At 44.3% G+C, this 21338-nt stretch overlaps 1 protein-coding gene across 1 annotated transcript in view; it reads left to right on the forward strand.

Moving 5' to 3' along the window:
- Positions 1-21338, forward strand: part of GRIN3A (glutamate ionotropic receptor NMDA type subunit 3A) — a 72734-nt gene that overhangs the window by 26852 nt on the left and 24544 nt on the right. The window contains exon 3 of the mRNA XM_033086556.2: positions 5279-6326. Coding sequence (XP_032942447.1) covers positions 5279-6326 — 1048 coding nt within the window. The remainder of the gene's footprint in view (positions 1-5278; positions 6327-21338) is intronic.

Consider the following 21338-nt stretch of genomic DNA (forward strand, 5'->3'; position numbering starts at 1 on the left):
GATGCTGGAAAAGAAGCAGTGCACAGACCTCCACCTCCCCGCTCTGCAAAGGGTGGATGAACAGCAGCCCCACTCCCTGGCACAGCTGGAGATCTCATACCTTGGCTGTGCAGACATTTCAGTGCACCCAGGAGCAGAATAATGAGCTAGTGCATGGCAAAGCATGCTTGTATCTATGTGGATATGGGTATAGATGTACAACTCCCTGAAGATTTTACTGTTGCAAGTCACTGTCCATCATTCCTCTTAAAATGAGATTGATTCCCTCATCTATTCTTGCCTGCTCACGGGAGCATCCTTGTTGATGGAACAAGGCATTAAAATTTCAAAGCCTCATCCTGTCTTACTGCCTTCAATTAGTTCTTACAGCTTTAACTCAGTTTCTTGGGTAATTTCATCAACCTGCTATTTCATAGATCTATAAAATCACAGATTGGTTTGGGTTGGAAGGGACCTTAAATATCACCTCATTCCACCCCCTCATATGGGTGGGGACAACTTCCACTATCCCAGGTCGCTCCCAGCCCTGTCCAACCTGGTCTTGAACACTTTGAGGGATGGGGCAGCCACAGCTTCTCTGGGCAGCATGTATCAGGGCTTCCCCACCCTCACGGGGAAGAACTTATTATCTGTACCCCGTCTAACCCTGCCCTCTGGGGCAGTTTGAAGCCTTCCCTCTTTTCCTATCACAAAGAAGTCTTGCCAGCTCTGTTAGAATCCCTTTACTGCAAGGCTACTTAAAGTTCTCCCCAGACTCTTCTATTTTTCCCTGCCAATTCTAGTTATTGCCTCCAGTAAGTTTTCCAAAAAGAGGGGTGGAATGACCCAACCATCAAGCTTGAGAGAAGATAATTTCATTAAGTCATTCTTAAATATACTACAAAGATACTGCTACTGGAGAGTGATAGTACTGCTGAAGATCTAAGGAGCAGTTCTTGTAACAAAGTACATGAGAAACAAAGCTGAAATGAGCAAGTGACATGCTTTGAACTCATTGTTCAAACTGAAGTGATTCTGATAAAGCCTTGATGCAGTTATCACAGACTGTCAATGTGAACATCAGCTCCCATATATTGACACAGCATTAAGAAAATTCATACAGCCGTCTGACTTAAGTATCTGGCCCTTCACCTTCTGAAATTTGTGCAGGCTGTCTTTCCATACAGATCTGCCAGTAGCCCTTCTGAAACAACGCTGCTCGGATTCTGCCAACACGTCTGTGCAGTACCCAACACTTGTAATTCTCAAAGATTCACACTGGAGATTTCTAGCTTAAGAAGTGTAGTCAGAGCCTCTTATCTGTTTCCTAAAGTTATCAAGTAAAGGAGTTTTCACTTGAGGTTGCTGGCATGAGTTTTGCTGGTGCTGCTTACAGTGCATGCAAATGCTCAGCAGCCACAACTGCCTGTGTATAAAACAAAGTGTTGTTAAAATGTCTCTCCAGCATGGTTCCCATAATTTATTTTGATTCATGTTCTGTCACTACAAAGAAATACAGAACATGCAAATCAGCTGCAAAGGTAACACACTGGCTCAATGAGGCGGTGAAGTTGTACATTTAAATGATGCTAAATCTCTGTCAGATACCTGCTCCTAACAAAACCACAGAGTGAGAAACAATGCTCACTTTTAAAAATTTTGGAAGTTTATTAAAAGCTTTAACAAAATATGACAAAAGGACTGAATAACAAGAAAAGGACAGCCCACTGGGTGTTGGTGACATTAACAAGCCTTTCCTCCTCCCAGACACCCCATGCATGGAGCACAGGTACATGCCCTCCCTCTTCGTGTCCCGATTACCAAGGCTGTCCCTTGGAAACTACACAGGGGGTAAGGGGCTATAGGGAGAACAGAGGACATCTAAACAACAACTCCCAAACACTTAACTGTATGTCAATAACACTTCCCTTAACATACATGTAATATTCATCTCTGAATTGTGAGAGCCAACCATCACATTATTTATAACAGCAGGACAGGTACAGAGGGCTCGTTCTGCCCTCCTGGGTATGCTTATTTGTGCTGTGTGAGTCAAGGAACACCATGCATTAATTCCACTGATCTCATTCCACCCTCTGAGCATGAATGTAATGCATTATTCCATAGCTTCAGTTGTTCCCAAAGCACCTGCTTTACAACATTCTCATGCCCAGGTCATGTTGTATTAGCAACACAGGGCCAAATTCATGAAAGCTATGCAAGCTTATTCCACCTGAGGACTTGTCTCCCTCAGTTTTTGGCATTTTTGTGAACAGCTAAAGCTTTTCGTGCACAAGTCCTAAAAAAATTTTCATGCAGGCCCATCGACACACATGGAATGGTTTTACTGTTACTGTCACAGTGATGGCTTCAGCCTGTATGCCCAGCAAGGCTTGTAAAGAAGTTGCACAATTTTTTTACAGAGACTGAGGGAGATAAGAGGGAGATAAAACCCGAACAAGTTTATGGGCACATAAACCTTCCTTTAGTGCTCAAGATTGCCTATTCCCATAAACTTTGTCTTGATAGTGTTTACATACACAAACAGGGAAGTTATACCATCAGATAGGGAGCATGGATTAGGAGAGAAGGAGTGGACAAAGAGTGGCAGATACCACTGATTAGTGGAGCTATGGTGTCCTTTAACACTAGACTACAGTAATTTCATGATTATAAGCCGCACCATTTTGACTAAAATTTTGGTCTGAACCCAAAGTGCGGCTTATAATCAGGTGCGGCTTATATATGGACAAAGAACGAAAAGTTGCTGTTTTAGTTTGGAGGACAGGTGTCTGCTGAGAAAGGCAGGAACTTCTCTTTGAAATGGAGAATGTAAATCCCCTCCCTCCAAATTTTTATAATTTTGAAATCAAGTGGCTTTCAGGCAAAGATATGGGAATTAGGAATAACAGTTCTTTTCTAGGGAAATTAAAATAGAAAGACAGTACTACAAAGAAACAAACTCCAAACCCTGACAAAGTCAGAGTACAACCTGACACCCCGTCAGGTAGGGTGTTGCTAGCAGTTCGATTAAATGGTGGCTGCATCCTCCTGCAGTGATAGATGTGATTCAGCTGGAGCAGTGCTCCTGTACAAGGTGCAGTTTCCCTCTAAAGGTCCGTGGTGATGTGGAGAAATCTGGTTTTCCTCTGGAGTCCAGTGGAGAAGGGGACTCCCTTAGTGCCCCAAAACCTCTGTTTTTATCTTGGTAAGAAATGTTGGGCTCTTCCCCCTGGCTGGAGCAACTTCCAATGGGATGAAGTAATTTTATCAGTCACACAGTGGGACTCAATGGACCATTAGCAGAAAATGACTCCCTGGAGGAAGGATGGGTTGTGAAAAGATAAAGAACAATGCCCCGCCTGGTTTCAATAGATGGCCCATTAGCAGAGTATCTCCCGTGGAAATAAGGATCACTGCCCCCACCTCAACAGATGGTGATAGAATAGATACCTTTTATCCCACTCTGTATTGTAACATGCGGCTTATAATCAAGTGCGGCTTATGTGTATGGACAAAGAATGAGAAGTTTCTGGCACCCAGAAGTGCGGCTTATACTCAGTGCGGCTTATAATCGTGAAATTACTGTAAATGGTAAAGGATTTAAAAGATGAAAGCTTATAGTTTCTTTATAGTTTATATATGTTTATATTTATACACACCTGTCTGCCTTTTCAGGCGTCATTTCCAGACCCAGGCTAACACATGTACAAATCATATGCTTTTGAGAGTATTGTCTGTGTCATCTTTCTCCAAACTCAACTTACTCAAAAGAGGCAGAGCAAGATCTGTGAAGCTGCCTCAGCTAAGGCTATCATGCACACAACCAAAACTAAAGCATTTACTTTCATGAATTTACCTTTGCAAAGGGCTAAAATTGATATGACCTTGAGACTTAAAGCAGTGCAGAGTTTTAACTGCTGAAACCCCATCAAAATAATCAAAACAAGGTGTAGAGACTGGACAGAAGTATACATGTGCACACACTTGCAATTGATTTATCCTTTTCAAATCAATTTAAGGTTATTTTTATCCTCTGTAACTATTGATAAACAGTTAACTCTACTTAAAAGTTTATGTCTTCCTTATTGAGGCTGGAATGACTACCTTTATACATCTTCCAACACTTACTTTCGTCCAATTCTCAGGACTAATGTGAAGTCCTATATTCTGCTACGACAGCTGAGTAGTCTGTCTTCTGAATGCCTCGTACTGAAAAAAATGCACATGGCTTGCCTTGCACCATATTAGCAGCAATTTAACTCAGTTGTTTTTAATGGAACCACTTTTGTAAGATTTGTGCAGCCTCTGCCAAATGCATAGCAGCTTCGCTGTAAAGAAGCATGCAGTTCAGCTGGTCATAGTGCTCACAATAAAAAGCACTTTCTACTTGAAATGCTTAGCTCCTGCTGAGTTCCCAACTCCTTTATCCATGTTGTTCTTAGTGTCTTTGATGACAGCTTGCCAGAAGCTGAATTCAACAGGCAGGCAGAACAAGAACTAGCAAACACTTCCTTCCAGTACAAAGGAAATATTCAACTTTATTGTCAGTATCTGCAATAGTAAAAGTCCAGAATTCTTAATGCAAAATGTGCAGTGCAAAACTGGCGCACTTCATGAGATCTGCTTCAATGGCAGCGTTGCACTTTTAAGCACATTACTTTTGCACATTTTTTTTAAAACTGCTTTTTTGGGTGTTTTTTTGGTAAGAATTGAAACTGACTGTCCTAGAGCAACCATCTTTCACTTTCTTCCCTTACTTTATTCTGAAGTGTCTAACAGTGAATTACCAATGCCAAATTTGCATTTTTAAATACAGATTGGTTGACTTGAGAGTGCTTGAAAGCTGTTGACAGCACTTCAGTAGCCCCTCTTATGTAAGCTAGATCTTACTGAGATTATTGCATTTTTCTTGGAAGGACATTTCATATATAATTCCACTCTTCCATTTTCATATATATTTTTATCTAGGAAAGTGACAGCAGATCTGGTGAGTTTAGCTTAGAACTAGCCTGTGTTTCATCAGTTTGTGAGGAAAAGGTAACTGAAAAAATCACTGTTCTTTTACTCATTTTTTCTAGTTAGCAAAAAAATACATCTTTTCTGAGGAGTTTTAATTTGCATGAGATATTATGGGGAACATCCCCATATAATTTAGTCATAAATTACATGGCTAGTTCATTGGATCTATGTTCTATTAATGGTCCAGGTGTTCAACAACATCCCCATCTACTCTCCTCAACATCAATTCATGGTTCAGTTGTCTGCTTCTGATTACCCTGCTTTCTCCCTTGAACAGGTTTTTAGCCAACACAACTTTTGATGGTCTCAGTGGCCACATTAAGGTGAAGGGTTCATCTATTGTCAGCTCAGAAAATAACTTCTTCATCTGGAATCTGCAGCATGACCCAGTTGGGAACCTGATGTGGACACGCCTGGGGAGCTGGCAAGAAGGGAAGATCATCATGGACTATGGGATATGGCCAGAACAGGCACAGAGACATAAAAGTCACTTGCAACACCCCACCCGGCTGCACCTGAGGGTGGTGACTCTGATTGAGCATCCCTTTGTCTTCACAAGGGATGTAGATGATGAAGGTCTTTGCCCAGCAGGGCAGCTGTGCCTGGACCCGCTGACCAATGATTCAGGTGTGCTGGACAACCTGTTTGAAACCCTCCAAGGGGGCAATGACACTGTTCCCATTGAGCTGAAGAAGTGCTGCTATGGCTACTGCATTGATCTGCTGGAGAAGCTGGCTGAGGATATGAATTTTGATTTTGACTTGTACATTGTTGGGGATGGAAAATATGGTGCCTGGAAGAACGGCCACTGGACAGGGCTGGTGGGAGACCTGCTTGCTGGTACAGCTCACATGGCAGTCACATCATTCAGCATCAACACTGCCCGAAGCCAAGTGATTGATTTCACCAGCCCTTTCTTTTCAACCAGTTTGGGGATCCTGGTGAGGACCAAAGACACTGCAGCTCCTATTGGAGCCTTTATGTGGCCACTTCACTGGACTATGTGGCTGGGGATATTTGTTGCTCTTCACATCACAGCTATATTCCTCACCTTCTATGAGTGGAAGAGTCCTTTTGGAATGACCCCTAAGGGGAGGAACAGGAACAAAGTCTTCTCCTTCTCCTCTGCCCTCAATGTCTGCTACTCGATCCTGTTTGGAAGAACAGCTGCCATCAAACCCCCAAAGTGCTGGACTGGAAGGTTTTTAATGAATCTCTGGGCTATTTTCTGCTTGTTTTGTCTTTCAACGTACACAGCCAACCTAGCTGCTGTCATGGTGGGAGAGAAGATCTATGAAGAGCTCTCTGGAATACATGACCCAAAGGTAAAGCATGTCTGTTGTTACAAACTCAGCCTTTTCTTCTCTTCACTCAAAATCTGCTGCTGCATAATTTATGGTTTCTAAGAAAATTAGAGAGTGATCTTTGTGGAAAACAGAGGTTGCAATTACTTACAACCAGGTGGCATTTCAAGAGGAAAGTTCAGTGAGATAGGACCTTTAAACACCCATAATAGTATAGGGGGAAGGATTTAAAATATTGAAGGTGAGGACAAAGGTGAAGTATTCTGGTTTTGCCACTGCAGACAGTAATAGTGGGTTCTACATGCAGATTAAGGGTTTGAGTTCAATTCCAAGTTCCCTTTGATGGGAGTTGTTTAAATCAGTTGGATGATTTAGGTCATCCCGAGATCTACTCAAACAAAACAACTGCACAGAATAAGACGGTAGGATTCCTCAAGTATTTCACTGGTCATAATGCTTCTGGCAAAGGCATTGCTGGCAAAATTCCCCATGAATGCTAAACGAAGTGTAGCAGAACTGAAATATTTTGAAAAACCCTGCATTTTGCTTCAAAACAGTGGAATTCACTTTACAAGTAGTCAGGCATTTGATTTTCAGTTTTATTTCTGCTGAGGAGCCATCATGGGACAAGATGAGCAGTGTTGTGGACAACCCATCTGCAAAGTGCTCACACTTCCCAGAGTTTCCTCTACCTGCTCTCTCCCCCTTCAGTTAGAATTTAAGACTATTCTCAATCTATTTGCCACTAAGTAGTGATCAGGAAAGCAAGGGGCAGAATGGCTTGTAGAGAGAATAGATGACTGCAGGTGACACCAGAGCATCCCCCGCACCCAGCAGTCACTCCAGGGGACACGATGGCAACAGCAGATTTCCCTTCTTCATGTGGCACTTTCTGCAGTGAAGGTGTGATTGTATTACCCACAGTTTTATACTCATGACCTGATTGCTGGTACAGAAACCATCTACCATGTGTTTGTCTCCAGGGACAGAACTGATAGATTATTTTGCCACTGTAGAAAAGTAACTCTAACAACACTGGAGCAGGGCATACATCTTGCTTTTGTAAACTTCGTGAATAAAGGATACATATGTCCCTCCAGACACCAAAAGCCAGGCTCCATCTGTTACATTAGTGAAACCTTGCAGTCAGGTTAATGAGCAGACCGTTCTGACTTTGTGTGCGCAGTGCCTGACTCACTCCCTGCAATGTTAACTAGATGGTTTAATGTTATAAACAAAGAACAACAGTTTTGTGACCGATCCAAGGTGGTCTAAAATTGATCTATGGCTTAAAGCAAATTGCTTCTAATAATCTACCATTCCCCTCCCAGCAAAAAAAAAAAAAATCATAAATATTACATTATTATCTTCATCAATATTAAAGCACCAAAGTCCATATTATATGTGATTTCTTCAAAGCATTCTGAAGAAGCAGATATGAGCTTTCAGCTGCATTTCCACTGTTCCAGGGATATCTCTCTTACACTGTTGTGTGAAGCCACAATGTTGGTTTGAAAATTAGATTAGTCCTCTACTCTTTGCGTGGGCATTTCCTCATCCGTCAAATCAAATTGCATCAGATTACATCCTATTTTTCAGCATTATTGTGACCACATGCAGAGTTTTTAAAACAGGTATTGGGAAATTACTGCAGCTACAAGGAAAATTAAATTATTCTAAAGCTGTGCTGTTGAAGTTTAGTGCATAACATTGAAGCATGTCAGGGGCTGCAGACACAGATCTTGGCCCAGAACAGAAACACTGATGACTCCTGGTTAGTAACCTCAGCGATCCCATTACATCAGTAAGATTACTAGCCTTTCCTACAAAAGCACTTCCCTGCTTTATGGAATAAATCTGAGCCTCTAAGTAGTTCCAAGTTCCCATTGTGGGCATAAGACAATAAAGATTTTAGGAAAGAAGAAGATTGCCTGCCATTATATGAGCTGCAGAATAGTTTTGTGTTATGTCACTCGCACATTTGCCTCCAAAGTCTCAGTTTGAAAGAGCAGTTGAAATAGAAAATGCACTGATTTCACCTTTGCTCACACAGAGCCTGGGCTTGGCTATTCAGACTTCTCTCTAGGAGTTAAAGCTTAGATTTAAGAAATGTTTGGGTTACAACAGTCACACAGTTACATGCACCACCTTTTAGTTAGTTACTTAAAGCATTTTTTATGTGACTACAAAATTTTAAGCTTGGGGTTTTTTTCCCAAGTATGTTTACCTCTTTCTTTTTTAGTGGTGGAGACTCATTTAAAAAAGAAGGCAGCAGGAGGGAGAAGTAACTTTTTTTTAATTTAAATGCATTTTTAATTTAAATACACTTTTAAATATCCTTCTGCTGCTTTCAGTATGCATGTGCCCTTTGTACTGTGCTTTTGAAATTTATTTAAAAAACAAAGCCCAAAATAGAGGAGCAGCCTTCTCGAGGTGATGTAAGGCATGTAATTTCTTCAGGCTGTCAGCCATAAATGGCAAATCCCATCTGAGGTTGTGAACAGTCAGGAAGGACAGAATTAGAGCTATCTCAGTTGGACCTTTAAATGCACTAATGATATCAAAGAGAATATAGAAATATCATCAAGCTCCTGCAAGGAGGAGCAGCCAGCAAGACAGGAACCAGAGCAGAAGGAAAGCAGTGAGAGAAAGGAGAATAGCAGTAATTTCACGACTATAAGGCGCACCCTTTTGACTAAAATTTTTGTCCAAACCCAGAAGTGCACCTTATAGTCCGTGCGCCTTATATAATGTACAAAGTTGCAAATTTGCCAACCTGGAAGTGTGAGCCAGGAGAGCCATGGGGGGAGCCAGCGGTGCCGTGGAGCCGCCAAGCGGTTCGGGCTCCAAGCATTGCAGCGCGACATGGGCTCTTGGCACGGTGGCAGGGCATGGGCGCCCAGCACCACGACGTGGCATGGGCGCCCGACACTGCTGAGCGGCAGAGTTGCTCAGCAATGTGGGGCAGTATGGGCTTCCAGCATCCCGGCGCAGCACGGGCACCCGGCACCGCGGCAGGGCAGGGGAACCCCACACAGCGGCAGGGTACGGGCGCCCGGCACAGCAGCCCGGCACAGGCGTCTGGCACTACCACGCGGCAGAGTTACCTGGCAACGCGGGGTGGCTCGGGCTTCCAGCATCCCGGAACGGCTCGGGCTCCTGGCACCGTGGCACAGCATGGCCTCCCAGCACAGCAGCGCAGCACAGGCTCCCAGCACAGCGGCACAGCACAGGCTCCCAGCACAGCGGCGCAGCACGGGCTCCCGGCATTGCGGCACAGCTCAGGCTCCTGGCACCATGGGGCAGCACGGGTTCCCAGCACAGTGGCACGTCTCGGGTGCCCAACACCACTGTGTGGCTTGGGTGCCCAGCACCAGCAGCAGCCCCAAGTGGTGCCGAGCCCGCCTGACCCTGAACCAGGCCAGTAAAGCCCGCGGTCGCATGATTCCGTTACTATTTCATTACTTTGTTGCACACGGCACAGATCCTCGCTGCAAAAAAAAAGTGCGCCCTATAGTCCGGTGCGCCTTGTATAATGTACAAAGTTGTGAAATTTGCCTACTCTCGGAGGTGCGCCTTATAATCCAGTGTGCCTTATAGTCGTGAAATTACTGTAATTTACTGGAATATGTCTTGAATGTGGGGAATGTGCTGTGTATTTTCTGTATAAGAAAATCTTAACCAGGGCAGGTCACTGAAGCCACACTCCAGCAGTGTCCATCAAAGCTGGCTGCCCCCTTACAGGTACAACAGGAGCCAATAGGTTGTAGAGATCTTGAAGCAATGTCCTGCCAACTTAGAATCTCATTCTTCTAAGAAAATGGGCAGTTTTGGGCCACAGCTTCCTCCTCGCCCCTCATTTTCTAACTGTGCAGGTTTTATACATCATCTCTTGCCAGAGGAAACTGGCAAAAACAGCTTTTGTGACCACTTGAACATGTTCAGCCTCCTGTTTGAGGAGGGTAGCTACAGGATGAATGTGCTGGCTACCCAGATGGAACATGCATCCTTGTACTGAATCCCACTTAAGAAGCTCTCTACAGTACATCCCAAAGAAGTTGAAAAGTTTGTCTACAGACAGAGAGATAGAGAAAAAACATTGTGTTCTTATACAATCTAGTTTCATCCTTTCTCTCATCTGAATCACGGGGGCTCATTTCACTTTTCCTTCTAATGTCACCTCTTAGATTGCACAAAAATACTACAATATTACAATGTTATTCTTTGTCAGAGTGCCTAGCAGCCCAGGTACTCAACCAGAGTTGAGTTTTTTCCAGGGTTCAGATATTCCTCCTCCAGGCATGGAGACTAGGAGCCTTCCTTGGGAATGGTCTCATCACAGAATCACAGAATGGTTTGGGGTTGAAAGAGATGTAAAAACTGCCCAGTTCCACCCAGCTGCAATGCACAGGGATACCCTCCACCAGGTTGCTCAGCTGTATATAATTTACTCTTTGGCACAGTCACGCATAAGTCGTAGAAAGAAAACATTGTATTCTGCAAAAGAACTCATGGCAAGTGATTCTGCAGGATCTCCCCAGAGAGAGAGTGGAATTTTTTAGTGGCAAAGGGGACCAGAAACAGGGACTTGGCTTCCAGGTTTTTCATGCAACAATTTATGTTGGAGATACACCATGAAGTCCTGACTGTGTTGGGTAGTTCAGGTTATTTGAGGCAAAAGGATTCTGGAAGCCCCTAGGGCGGAAGAACTATTTCAAACATGCCAAAATGAAAGCCAACAGCAGCAGCAGGAGAGGGACTGGGCAGATTTTCGATAGGATTATCCAACACCTGGAGTTCCTTTCTGCAAAAAGCGTTGTTCTTTCAACAACTTAATGAACTTTTTGAGTGCTACCCACCCATTGTGACTTTTTCAACAGCTGTCAGATTTTCTTTTCCATCTTTAGTACACACTTGAGTAGCCATGCCTGTTCATTTACTCTGGTTATGTTTTTATTGCTCTCCATCACTTTAAAAACACCCCTTGGCAATGGCAAAGTTCCTTTCTGTGTTATATTTTGACATAAATATTGTACCTATTTAGCTTCATTTAACAAAAAAAGGCTACTCCTCTGGGTCCCATCACCAGCAATTTCCCTGCATTTTGTCCCTCCCAACTTTACATGCCTGCATGTCTACTCTACCTTTACAGTTATAGTTGACAGAGGTAGACTACTGTTAAGGCACTGGCTTCATGACAAGATCACCTAAACCATTCCCTGGAACTGCCTCTTCTCTCTACCATAAATGGTGGTGTTTTCAAAAGTACAGTAATTTCACGAATACAAGCCGCACCAATTTGACCAAAATTTTGGTGGAAACCCGCAAGTGCGGCCAATATTCCGGGGCGGCTAATACATTAACAAAATTCTAAAAGCTGCCAACACGGAAGTGAGAGCCCGCGGCAGCCCCAAGCCAAGCTGGAGCCCGGCCGGCCCCGGCTGAGGTGGGAAAGCCTGGCAGAGGCGGGGCCAGCAGTGTGGGGGGCGGGCGGCAGAGCCTGAGCCAGCAGGGCGAGGCAGGGGGGCGGCAGAGCCCGGGCCAGCAGGGCGGGGGAGCCCGGGAGAACTGGGGCTAGCAGTGCAGGGGAGCATGGCAGAAGCAGGAAGGCCGGCGGGTGGGGCTGCCTGGCAGCGGGGGAAGCCCAGCAGAATCGGGGCCAGCAGCGTGGGGGAGCCCGGCGGTGCGGGGGCCTGCAGTGCCGGTCAGGGCAAGGAAACGCGGCGGCGGTGCAGACGGGAGGGGGCGGCCGGCGAGCCTGGCAGCGGCGGCGGCAGCCCTGCCGGCGGGGCGAGTGAGGCACGGCGCGGGGCAAGCGAGGCGCGGGGTAAGCGAACGCGGCGCGGGGCGAGCGAACGCGGCGCGAGCGAGCGCGGCGCGAGCGAACGCGGCACGGGGCGAGCGAGGCGCGGCGCGGGGCGAGCGAGGCGTGGCGCGGGGCGAGCGAGGCGCGGCGCGGGGCGAACGCAGCGTGGGGCGAGCGGCGAGCCCGGTGGCGGCGGCGGCGGCAGCCCGCCGGCCGGGCGAGCGAACGTGGCACGGGGCGGCCGGCGAGCCCGGCGGCGGCGGCGGCAGCCCCGCCAGCCGGGCGAGCGAACGCGGCAGCGGGGCGGTGCTGACGGGAGAGGGGGGCCAGCGAGCCCGGCGGCGGCGGCAGCACCACCCGGCCAGCCCCACCGAGCCGTGGTGCTGAGCTGGGCCACCCGGCCCCGTCGGCAACCATGAGCGGGCCGAGCCTGCCTGGCCCCGCCCCGAGCCAGTAAAGCCCGCTATGCCGCGATCCTGTTACTAATTGGCCAATTTGTGAAAGCTGCGCACGGATTCTCGCGACGAACGACAGTGCGGCTAATATTCGGGGTGCGGCTTATCTATTGACAAAGACAGCAACATTGTCGAGGCACCGGGGGTGCGGCTTATAATCCGTGCGGCTTGTATTCGTGAAACTACTGTACCCCCCCCCAAAAAAAAAAAAAAAAGTGCGCCAAGGAATATACTGCAGACACCTACAGTCACTCTGGATTAGTCCCCAGTAATCTCTGATCTCCTCCTAACTCTGTGCCTGAAGACTTGCTCTTATGAGATGCCCATCTTTTTTTTGTTTTTTTTTACAAAACTAAGCACTTTAAGTGATCCAGGCAAGGTATTTCTGGGGCTTTGTTAATCAGGAATTCAGTATGCACAACCACCCAGATGCTTGTATCTGCAACTGCTCATTTCTGATTTATGAGCATCTCACTTAATTTAGAGCCCTTATGGCTCTTATTATATCAGTTGAATACTTTGTATTATTTGTATTAAAACTGTCCAGAAATACAACTGGCAAGTAACTTCAGATATGTTTAGCCACACCAAATCACAGAAGAAAAGGCAAGCCACTCTGTAGGCCTTTTTCGTCATTAAGGCATGATTCAAATACTCCTTTTAATGATATTTACCATCAAGTTCAGTAATTTTTAGAGTGAGGCCAAAACTGTTGTGTGTTTATTGGTAAATTTTCTTCCTGCAAATGGAATTTTTATAGGAATTACAGTAATGGAAATTACTGCTGTGTTCTTTCACTGCAGCAGCCTGAGATGAATCATTTTAAGGGGCACCACTTGAACTGCTATGTGTTAACTAGATAATGAAATAGCATTTATTTAAATATGCATTAAATGCCTTGAATTTTATAGCAAAAAGTAAAGTTATATATGACTACTGTGGGTGGCTGAAACAGGACTGGGCCAGCCGGGAATCCATGGTGTAATATAGGGAGATGGGAATGATGGAGTTGCTGAAAAACAAAGAACTTCTAATGTAAAAGTAACAAACGTAGAAACCACATGGTACAAGGGCAACCTCCAAAGACCCAGGGGTGTGGCAAACATAGCAATACACAGGGGTATCTGAGGGCAAAGGTCCGATCACAAACACGAATCAGGAGTGTGCCCTTGTATGTGGCCAGATCTGAACCAACTGAGAGCAAGAACCAGAAACCTGACCTATTATGGAATAACCCCTTTGACATGTCACCTCCCATGGTCTCAGGTTAATGCCTCCTGCATCTGCAGATGAAGCCACTCCCCTGTCCACTCCAATTTCCACAGTTACAAACTCAGTGGAATTTTAAAGAAATCTTGCTGCTGCTGTGGGGTTTAGTATTTGGGTAGGAGCACAGGGTTCTTTTTTGCAATTAAAAGAAGAAACTACAGAGCAGTAGTTTCCGTGAAGGAAGTTACTGAGCACAGGAAGGTCGTGATTCACAACATCACAACCTGTTAATTAATAACATGGTGTATTTTCTGGGTATTAATGAGTCAGTGAAGGATTTGAACTCAAAAGGACTTTCAGTGTCACAGAAAGTAAAGTGAAAAGCTCTCAGACAGAGACAAAATTGAGTAGCAAGCTCCAGCCAGAATAAAGAATTGCAAAGCTGCCTTGTACAGGAATGAAAGGCACCTGCAATTTTTGGAGGTGAAATCTTGACTTCTTTAGCTTCCCCATGCAATTTATGGTGGTGAACACTTGACTTGTTTAGTTTCTCCATCATTTCATTAAAGATTTCTTCTTAAAGTTACAGTTTTGGAGGCTCAGAATCTGTCCAGCTCAGATCTGCATTGTTTTGATGCCCATTTTATCAGACAATGCACTGCAGTGTTCTGAAAATCAAGTTTCCTTTCCCAATGAAATGCTTTTTATGCCTCCATGCCAATAATTATCTTTTTATTATCTTTGCATACTAGCCCTTGCTGTTTAGGGTCTTCATCTACACACATTGCCTCACACTGTCCCCGACTGCCCTGGCCACCCTTCACCTCCCCTCATTGTTTGATCCAAAGAATTTAGGGGTAGGTGTGGAGGAGACAAAGTCCTGCTGTCTTCATTCTGTGTGTAATTGGCAAAAAGTAGCAGAGAACAGTGAAGGTGCATAAGCTGATCCTACCACCTGACAGGTGGAAGGTCATTGTGTAGCTGTCATAGCAGCGTGGAGGATGTTTATCATTGTTCACAAAAGTCACAGCTCTACAGAGACCAGAGTGCTAGTCTGGCTCACCTTCCTGGAGGCAGAAATCCTGCAGTGATCCACTGGATTTCAGGCATGACAAGGGTCCAAGTCCTCTGGAAGAAATAGTGGTTTTCACTGAGTGCATTAAGTTTTGACTGAATACCAGGCAAAGTCAAATATTAATGTCTAGATTTCACTGTGCAAGAGGCCAGGGTATCCAAATATGGTCATAATTTTTCATTTACAATTCATGCTTGACACACTCCTCACTGATTCCAGGAAGGCAAAAATCCCTTTCTGTTGCCATGTTGGATCTGTCACTAACACAGAACTCCCTCTGATTTACCTTAATTTGAAGCTCTCAAACCCAAAGCAAATAGCAAATAAGGTGTTGAAGAAATGAGGAGTGTGCAGGTAGACAGTTCCACCACCTACAACTGGAAACCTCTTCATCCTGGTAACTCATGACTCCTTTACAACACAAACCCAGTTTGTTCCTTTCCTGGAAAGCACAGAGCACTATTCCTGCCCTACAGGTTTTGGCAGAGGACTGTTTTCAGCACTGGCACCCAGGGGGCAGTTGCTATACGGCTAGGAGATAAGAGCACTGACCTTCCACCTACAACAGATGGAGCAGAAGAAATTTGTAAGAAAAAGGATCTTAAAGATGACAGTTTTGAAGATGGTAAGCTACCTACACTTCAAGTTGCTGCTACATTAGGTTTCCTCCTTCAACCCTGAGATGCTTGTAGAAATCTGTGATAGCTTTTCATCCAGAAACTGAAGACTCAGGATGGAAGGACAAGAGGAATTCTCTAACCAGAATCTCATTGGTAGCTTGAACATGTTCTGAGCCACACTTCTCTGCTTGCTTGTAATTTGGAAAGCATTTCACCTGCCTGACAGTGCATTAGCCATGTTTTGCAGAGAGCAAGCAGAAGAACATGCTGGATGAAGTGACTCCATCTGAAACATCTTTACGGCTGCTTTGTGCTGCTGAAGTGGAATTGGAAGCAATGATCTACTGCCTTTGGGGAATTACATCCCTTCTTTTCCCTCAGTCTACCCATTTTTCTTACAGCATTTTACACTTTCTATCTTACAGTTCTCAGCTCTCCAGAATAAATCACAGCTCAAAGATCCCCTTGTCCAGAAAACTCTTAGAGTGCTATTAGGAAACAGGGATAAACATACCTGCAAGTTCATATTCTCTAGAGTGCTCTTCTTACAGATCTTTTTGCACTGCCCAGCACCTGAATCATCAAAGTAGCCCTCAGAAATTAACCACAGACCTGAGTCCTCAGTCTCGTCCCTGAGATGAACAGCTTTTCCAACACACAAAGGAGCAGAGCAGGTCTTATATTTAATTATCAGTGCTCACACAGTGACCATGAACACAAAGGTTCATATTTTTGAGCAGAGACCTAGGTCACAGTTTTCTTTCACATATTCCCTTGTTGCAGGGAAGAGAATAAGCTGTGAGCAGTGCACTTGTGTCAAGATTGAAGTTGCTCATTAACTTCAGTTCAGCTCTCACGTTTTATGCCAACTGATGACCTCTCTGAACTGGGCTCAATTTTAAGGAAATCTGTGGTTATCCTGGCAAAGAAAGAATCCGCTCCACCAACACTTTTCGCAACAGAGAAGCAAAAACGTTGATTCAAATGTATTCTGCAAACACCCTCTCCTGGAGGCCCTGGGAACATCTCAGCTCTGGAAGCCTGAACATGTAGGACAGTTCCTGATCAAAACCTCCACTTCCAGAAGTTGAGCTGTGAATTTTCATCTGCTGAAATCTGAAATTCATGTGCTTCACTGTGAATAATTTTCTTTCATCTCCCTCTGCACCCCATAAATATTCACTAGTTAGTTTCACTACTTAGTTTTCAAAAACTCCTGCAGATAAGAAGGGAAAGCCCATGAACAGTTTTATATTGGTTTGTGGGTGGGATTTTTTTTATTATTATTACTATTATTTCATTTGTTTTGTTAATTTTCCCCTGAAACTTTCCTTGGCACTTCCAATTGCTTGTATTTTCTCACAAAGCTATTGGTGACTGGGAAACCACCTAAATGTGTGGGTTACATAAGGCAAAGTAAAATACTATTGCTTTATGTTTGAAGGACAAAAGTGTCGTTGTAAAACAGCAGATTTCTAAAACCACATCCGTTCTTCACCTAATGCTACTCTTCTCTAGTGATTAGCAATTGCAACTGAGCAGATTTTCAAGATTCTGCAGCAGTTGCCTGGCAGAGGTCAGTCTGGCAATTCTGCTGATACACAAGGTGCCCATTTAGCACTGCACTTGGTATTATACCAGGTAACCAACACTGTTGTGGAAGTGGAGCTGCTAAAATCTTTTGCACCACAGTTTTTCCTCAGAAGTTGCTGGAAAATTAGGAAAGTGTTTTCAGCCATGTTTCTCCTTTCTACACCCTATTTAAATTTAAAAGCACCTTTATAGGTGGCGGTAAAAGCTAAATCCATGTTAGCTCTGTCACTGAAGTGAGTGGTCACTGGCACTGCTCTCAGCTGCATATTGGGTTGGCTTTTTCTCATTTCCCTCAAAAAAAACCAAACAATAGTTCATGGAGTTGAATTTGGGCACTGAAGAGGTCAACAGAATGGATAATTAAATGCTTCTCATGAGTTGAGATCACGATTAGAAATGGAGCTCCCAAAGCACTTTTCCTCCAGTCTCATTTCACAGAATGGTTCTGAACCAGACTCAGTGAGGTAGCTGCTGCACCCCATCGATCGGGTGCTGGGAAGGCATTTCCTAGATTTCAGTTATGTTATTGCTTGTAGAAAATAGCTGAAATTTCCCTTCCCCATAGCTGCTCTGTTTAGATGTTTCTTGTCTCCTTACAGGCCCTAGCAAGCTCAACCTCCATGGAATCAGAAGGCAATATTGTATTGCCTACTTTTGTGGACCTGAGACCATAATTTTTCTCTACCTGGGGTTCTTTCTGCAAAAATAAATGGCAACTGAATAGGATGCAAACCTCAAAATAATACTAAACTAAACCACAGCATCAAGGGGAGGAAAGTCCTTGAGACAAGTCATTTGGCTTTGCAGCACTGAAAAGCCATACAAAAGCCAGAACCTGCTAGAAAGACCTCAAAACCCCACAGTCCCACAGCCTCAAGTGTGCCAAGGTTAACTGCTGCATTTTCAGTTTTAAATCCCATCCAGCATTCGAGATTTCTTTCAAGTTGGCATCTAGGTGCTCTCCCCAGCTGACAGCACTGAGTGCAATGGCAATGCATTACATAAAATAGGTTGTGCCAAGTTATGCAAAACCCCTGCCATTCAGGATTGTGTTTTCCTGTTTCTGCTGCTGTGGTTTCATCACATTGGTGTTTATCACATTGGTATTTTCATGCATAATTGGCACCCCAAGCCATAGATATATGCAGATGCCCAATTCGTCTCAACATCTTCCCAAATAAAACAAGTTCTCCACTTCCCACTCAGCAGATGTTTTAACAACAGCAGACAGAAACCAAGGAGATCTGGAAGTAAGGGGCCAAGCCAAGGGAACTGGTAGCTGCAGTATTTGCTTTCAGCAGCAAGAAGCACAAACATCATTTGTCTGAGAGCAAGGCACAGAAGACTCTGAGAAGTCCCAGAGCTTGTCCTGGCACTGTCAGAGAAGTACTGTAAAGCTCTTGTGTTTTCTTAAACACTGTGTGGCCTCCCTGTCTCAGGGTTCAAGTAACCCAACAACCATTTCCCCTCCTCAGTGCTTGGCAGCATTCACATTTCCCTTTGTTTCCTCACACAGTACAAGGAAACATTGCCTCTTGTTTCCTTACCCATGGTAGGCTCTCTTCAACAGTGAGACTGGTGCTTGGAAATGCTGAGCACAATCCATGTGTCGTGTGGTAGATACTGTCCTGAGAGGTCACGGGGACAACAGTGTTCACAGGGACACAAGTTCCAGAAATCACAACTCTTTGGCTTTTTTCCTGCACCTTCATCCCCTACTTCCCAGCAGCATGTCCTAGTCCTTCCTCCAAAGATTGCTGCTTTCGCAGAAGATGGGACATCTTCCTGACCCTTCCATCCCTGTCCCATGCAGCAAGATACTCTGGTCTTGGCATTCCACAGCCCTGAACATGTGAAATCCAAGCACCCAGTGCTCAAGACAAGTGCTCAGACCCCTTCTGGTCCATATCCCACTCATCTCTTGAGTCTGCCCCAAACGCTAAACCAGGCCCAAATGGTATATCACCATGTGCATCATCACAACTTCACGTGCAACAGTTTTCTCATGGTGTGAAGCTTGTTCTTAAACTTCAGGGTGCACCTAAAGAATGGCCCCTCATGGTATGCACCATTGTTTCAGGTATAAAACTCAGGTCACTGGAACAAAATCCATGATATCCAGTATTTGAGATGCAAAAATGATACTACTGGCTGCTGGAGCTGTCTTACCCCTTTTTAGGGGAGCCAATAACCAGCAGAACTAAATTAGTTTTAACCCCTTTTAGCTTTTAACAAAATATTAATATGTATTAGCAGTTAATGGCTTTTAACGTAGCTACTCAATTGATATGTTCATACCCTTGCTGTTGGACTGCCCAGGCTGTTGGTGTTTCCCTGCTCGAGCTCGCAGCCAACAGCAGTTGGTGGCCTTGCCAGATAACACTCCAAGGACTGGTTGCTTGACAGACACTAATGGGTCTTCAGAAGAGAGATCCAGGGAAAATTTCTTCATTATAAGGGTTGTCAAGCGTTAGAGCAGGCTGTGCAGGGAAGTGGTGAAGTCAAAATCCCTAGAGAGGTTTAAAATACCTATAGATGTGACTCTTGGGGACATATTTTAGTGATGGACTTGGCAGTGTTGGGTTACTGGCTGGGATCTGATCTTTAGAGTCTTTTAAGACTAAATGATTCTGTGATTCAATGATCTGATGGTTTAAAAAAATTAAATATCTTTATTTGACACACTGCTATTTTGCAATATCTGTACCCATGACAATCCTCACATCTTGTTCAATGAATTATCAAATTAGGGTAATTTTGGTGATGATTTTCTTGGGACGGAGAGTGCATAAACCCCATTTCACTGTGACCTCAGAGCCCCCCTCCAGGTCTGAACAAACCTTATCCTTTCCACTTCTTGGAGCCATAGATGTCTGATTTTGGAGGGATTTTGTAATGCTATCTAAGACAAGTGATAAGAAAACTCATGTCTTGGAGATGGAACTGCAGCTATTGCATTCATTTATTTTAATCGTAGAGTGACCAGCAAACCTCCAGGTGTTCTGGATACAAAAAGTGTAAACTTTTCCTATTGCCCTTACCTGCTTTGTGATGGTTATTCACCTCTGACTCTGAATGTAGTAGAAATTACTCTAATTTCAACAGCTATTTTTTCCATTAAGCTGGTCTTTATATTTGTAATTACTGGTATAAAAGTAAGTAATCACCTCCCTTGAATTATGAGTTTTTTGAAAAAAAACACATATAATTAATTCTTGATTCTTCAAATGCTGATTTTTCAGACCTTATGATTTCTCTGAAGCCCTAGGCATTAACATTCCATTACTGGTTAATGGAAAACAGAAAGAGTCTTTCAGTACAGGACTTTCAAAACATAAGAAACACAAAAGAAAGAGAGCAAAGAAACAGAAAGAATTAGAAAAAGAGACAACTAGTTAGGCAAGGTTCAGAGCAAGAGTATGACATTTACCTGTCCTGTCAGGACACAGATATTTGTGGTTTCCGTCTTGTCACATAATCTTCCAAGTGATGAGTCTTGTTTCCATCCTGAAGTTTTTATCTTCTGTTGAAGCAAGTAACCCTTAGCAGTCTTAGCAAGTCATCAATGAAGTGCTTTTGGCAGCATTTTGCACTGTCAATCCACAGAGCTGCAAGCAAACTTTTTCCTCCTTTGGAAAAAAAGAGCAATAAGAGGAAAACAGAAGTCCTTGAAGACCAAGAAGGTTACAACAACTGTTAACATTTATGCTTTATAAAAGGAGTTGATCGAATACAAAGTTGCAGACACATAATGATGCTTAAGAAGAAGCAGAGATTACCAAAAGCAGGTGGAGTACTGGATACAAGTACTAACTTGGATGGCTAAACAACTCCCTTATACAGACTTCCCAAGAATTCCCACCAGGCATATGGTGCTACTGGAGACAAGATGTTAACCCAGATGGACTTCTGATCTAATAAACATTCAGGTGTTGTCATCATTTGGGATGAAATTTGACAGCATGCCCAACACAAAGCAAAGCGTGGGCAGTCCCCAGTAAAGGATTTAGGATAGAAAATTGCACGGAGGTGCAGTTTACTGTTTTTGTACCTGCCTTTCTTATTCGGGCTTGAAAGTTTAGCCAAATACAGACATTGGTGACAGTCTGAGTGAGAGATGCTTTCCAGTGAAGTCAGACTTCATCTGCAGATCAGATGTTGCACTGCAGTTGGCATCACTAGGTGGGCACAAACTTCACAAGAAACACCTAAGTTGACTTGGAAGATGCCAGTGTGGTTCAGTGTTGGGTCTTAATGGGGTTTTCTGTATCTTCC

The sequence above is a fragment of the Catharus ustulatus genome (genome assembly GCF_009819885.2).
Source record: "Catharus ustulatus isolate bCatUst1 chromosome Z unlocalized genomic scaffold, bCatUst1.pri.v2 scaffold_29_arrow_ctg1, whole genome shotgun sequence".
Lineage (NCBI taxonomy): Eukaryota > Metazoa > Chordata > Aves > Passeriformes > Turdidae > Catharus > Catharus ustulatus.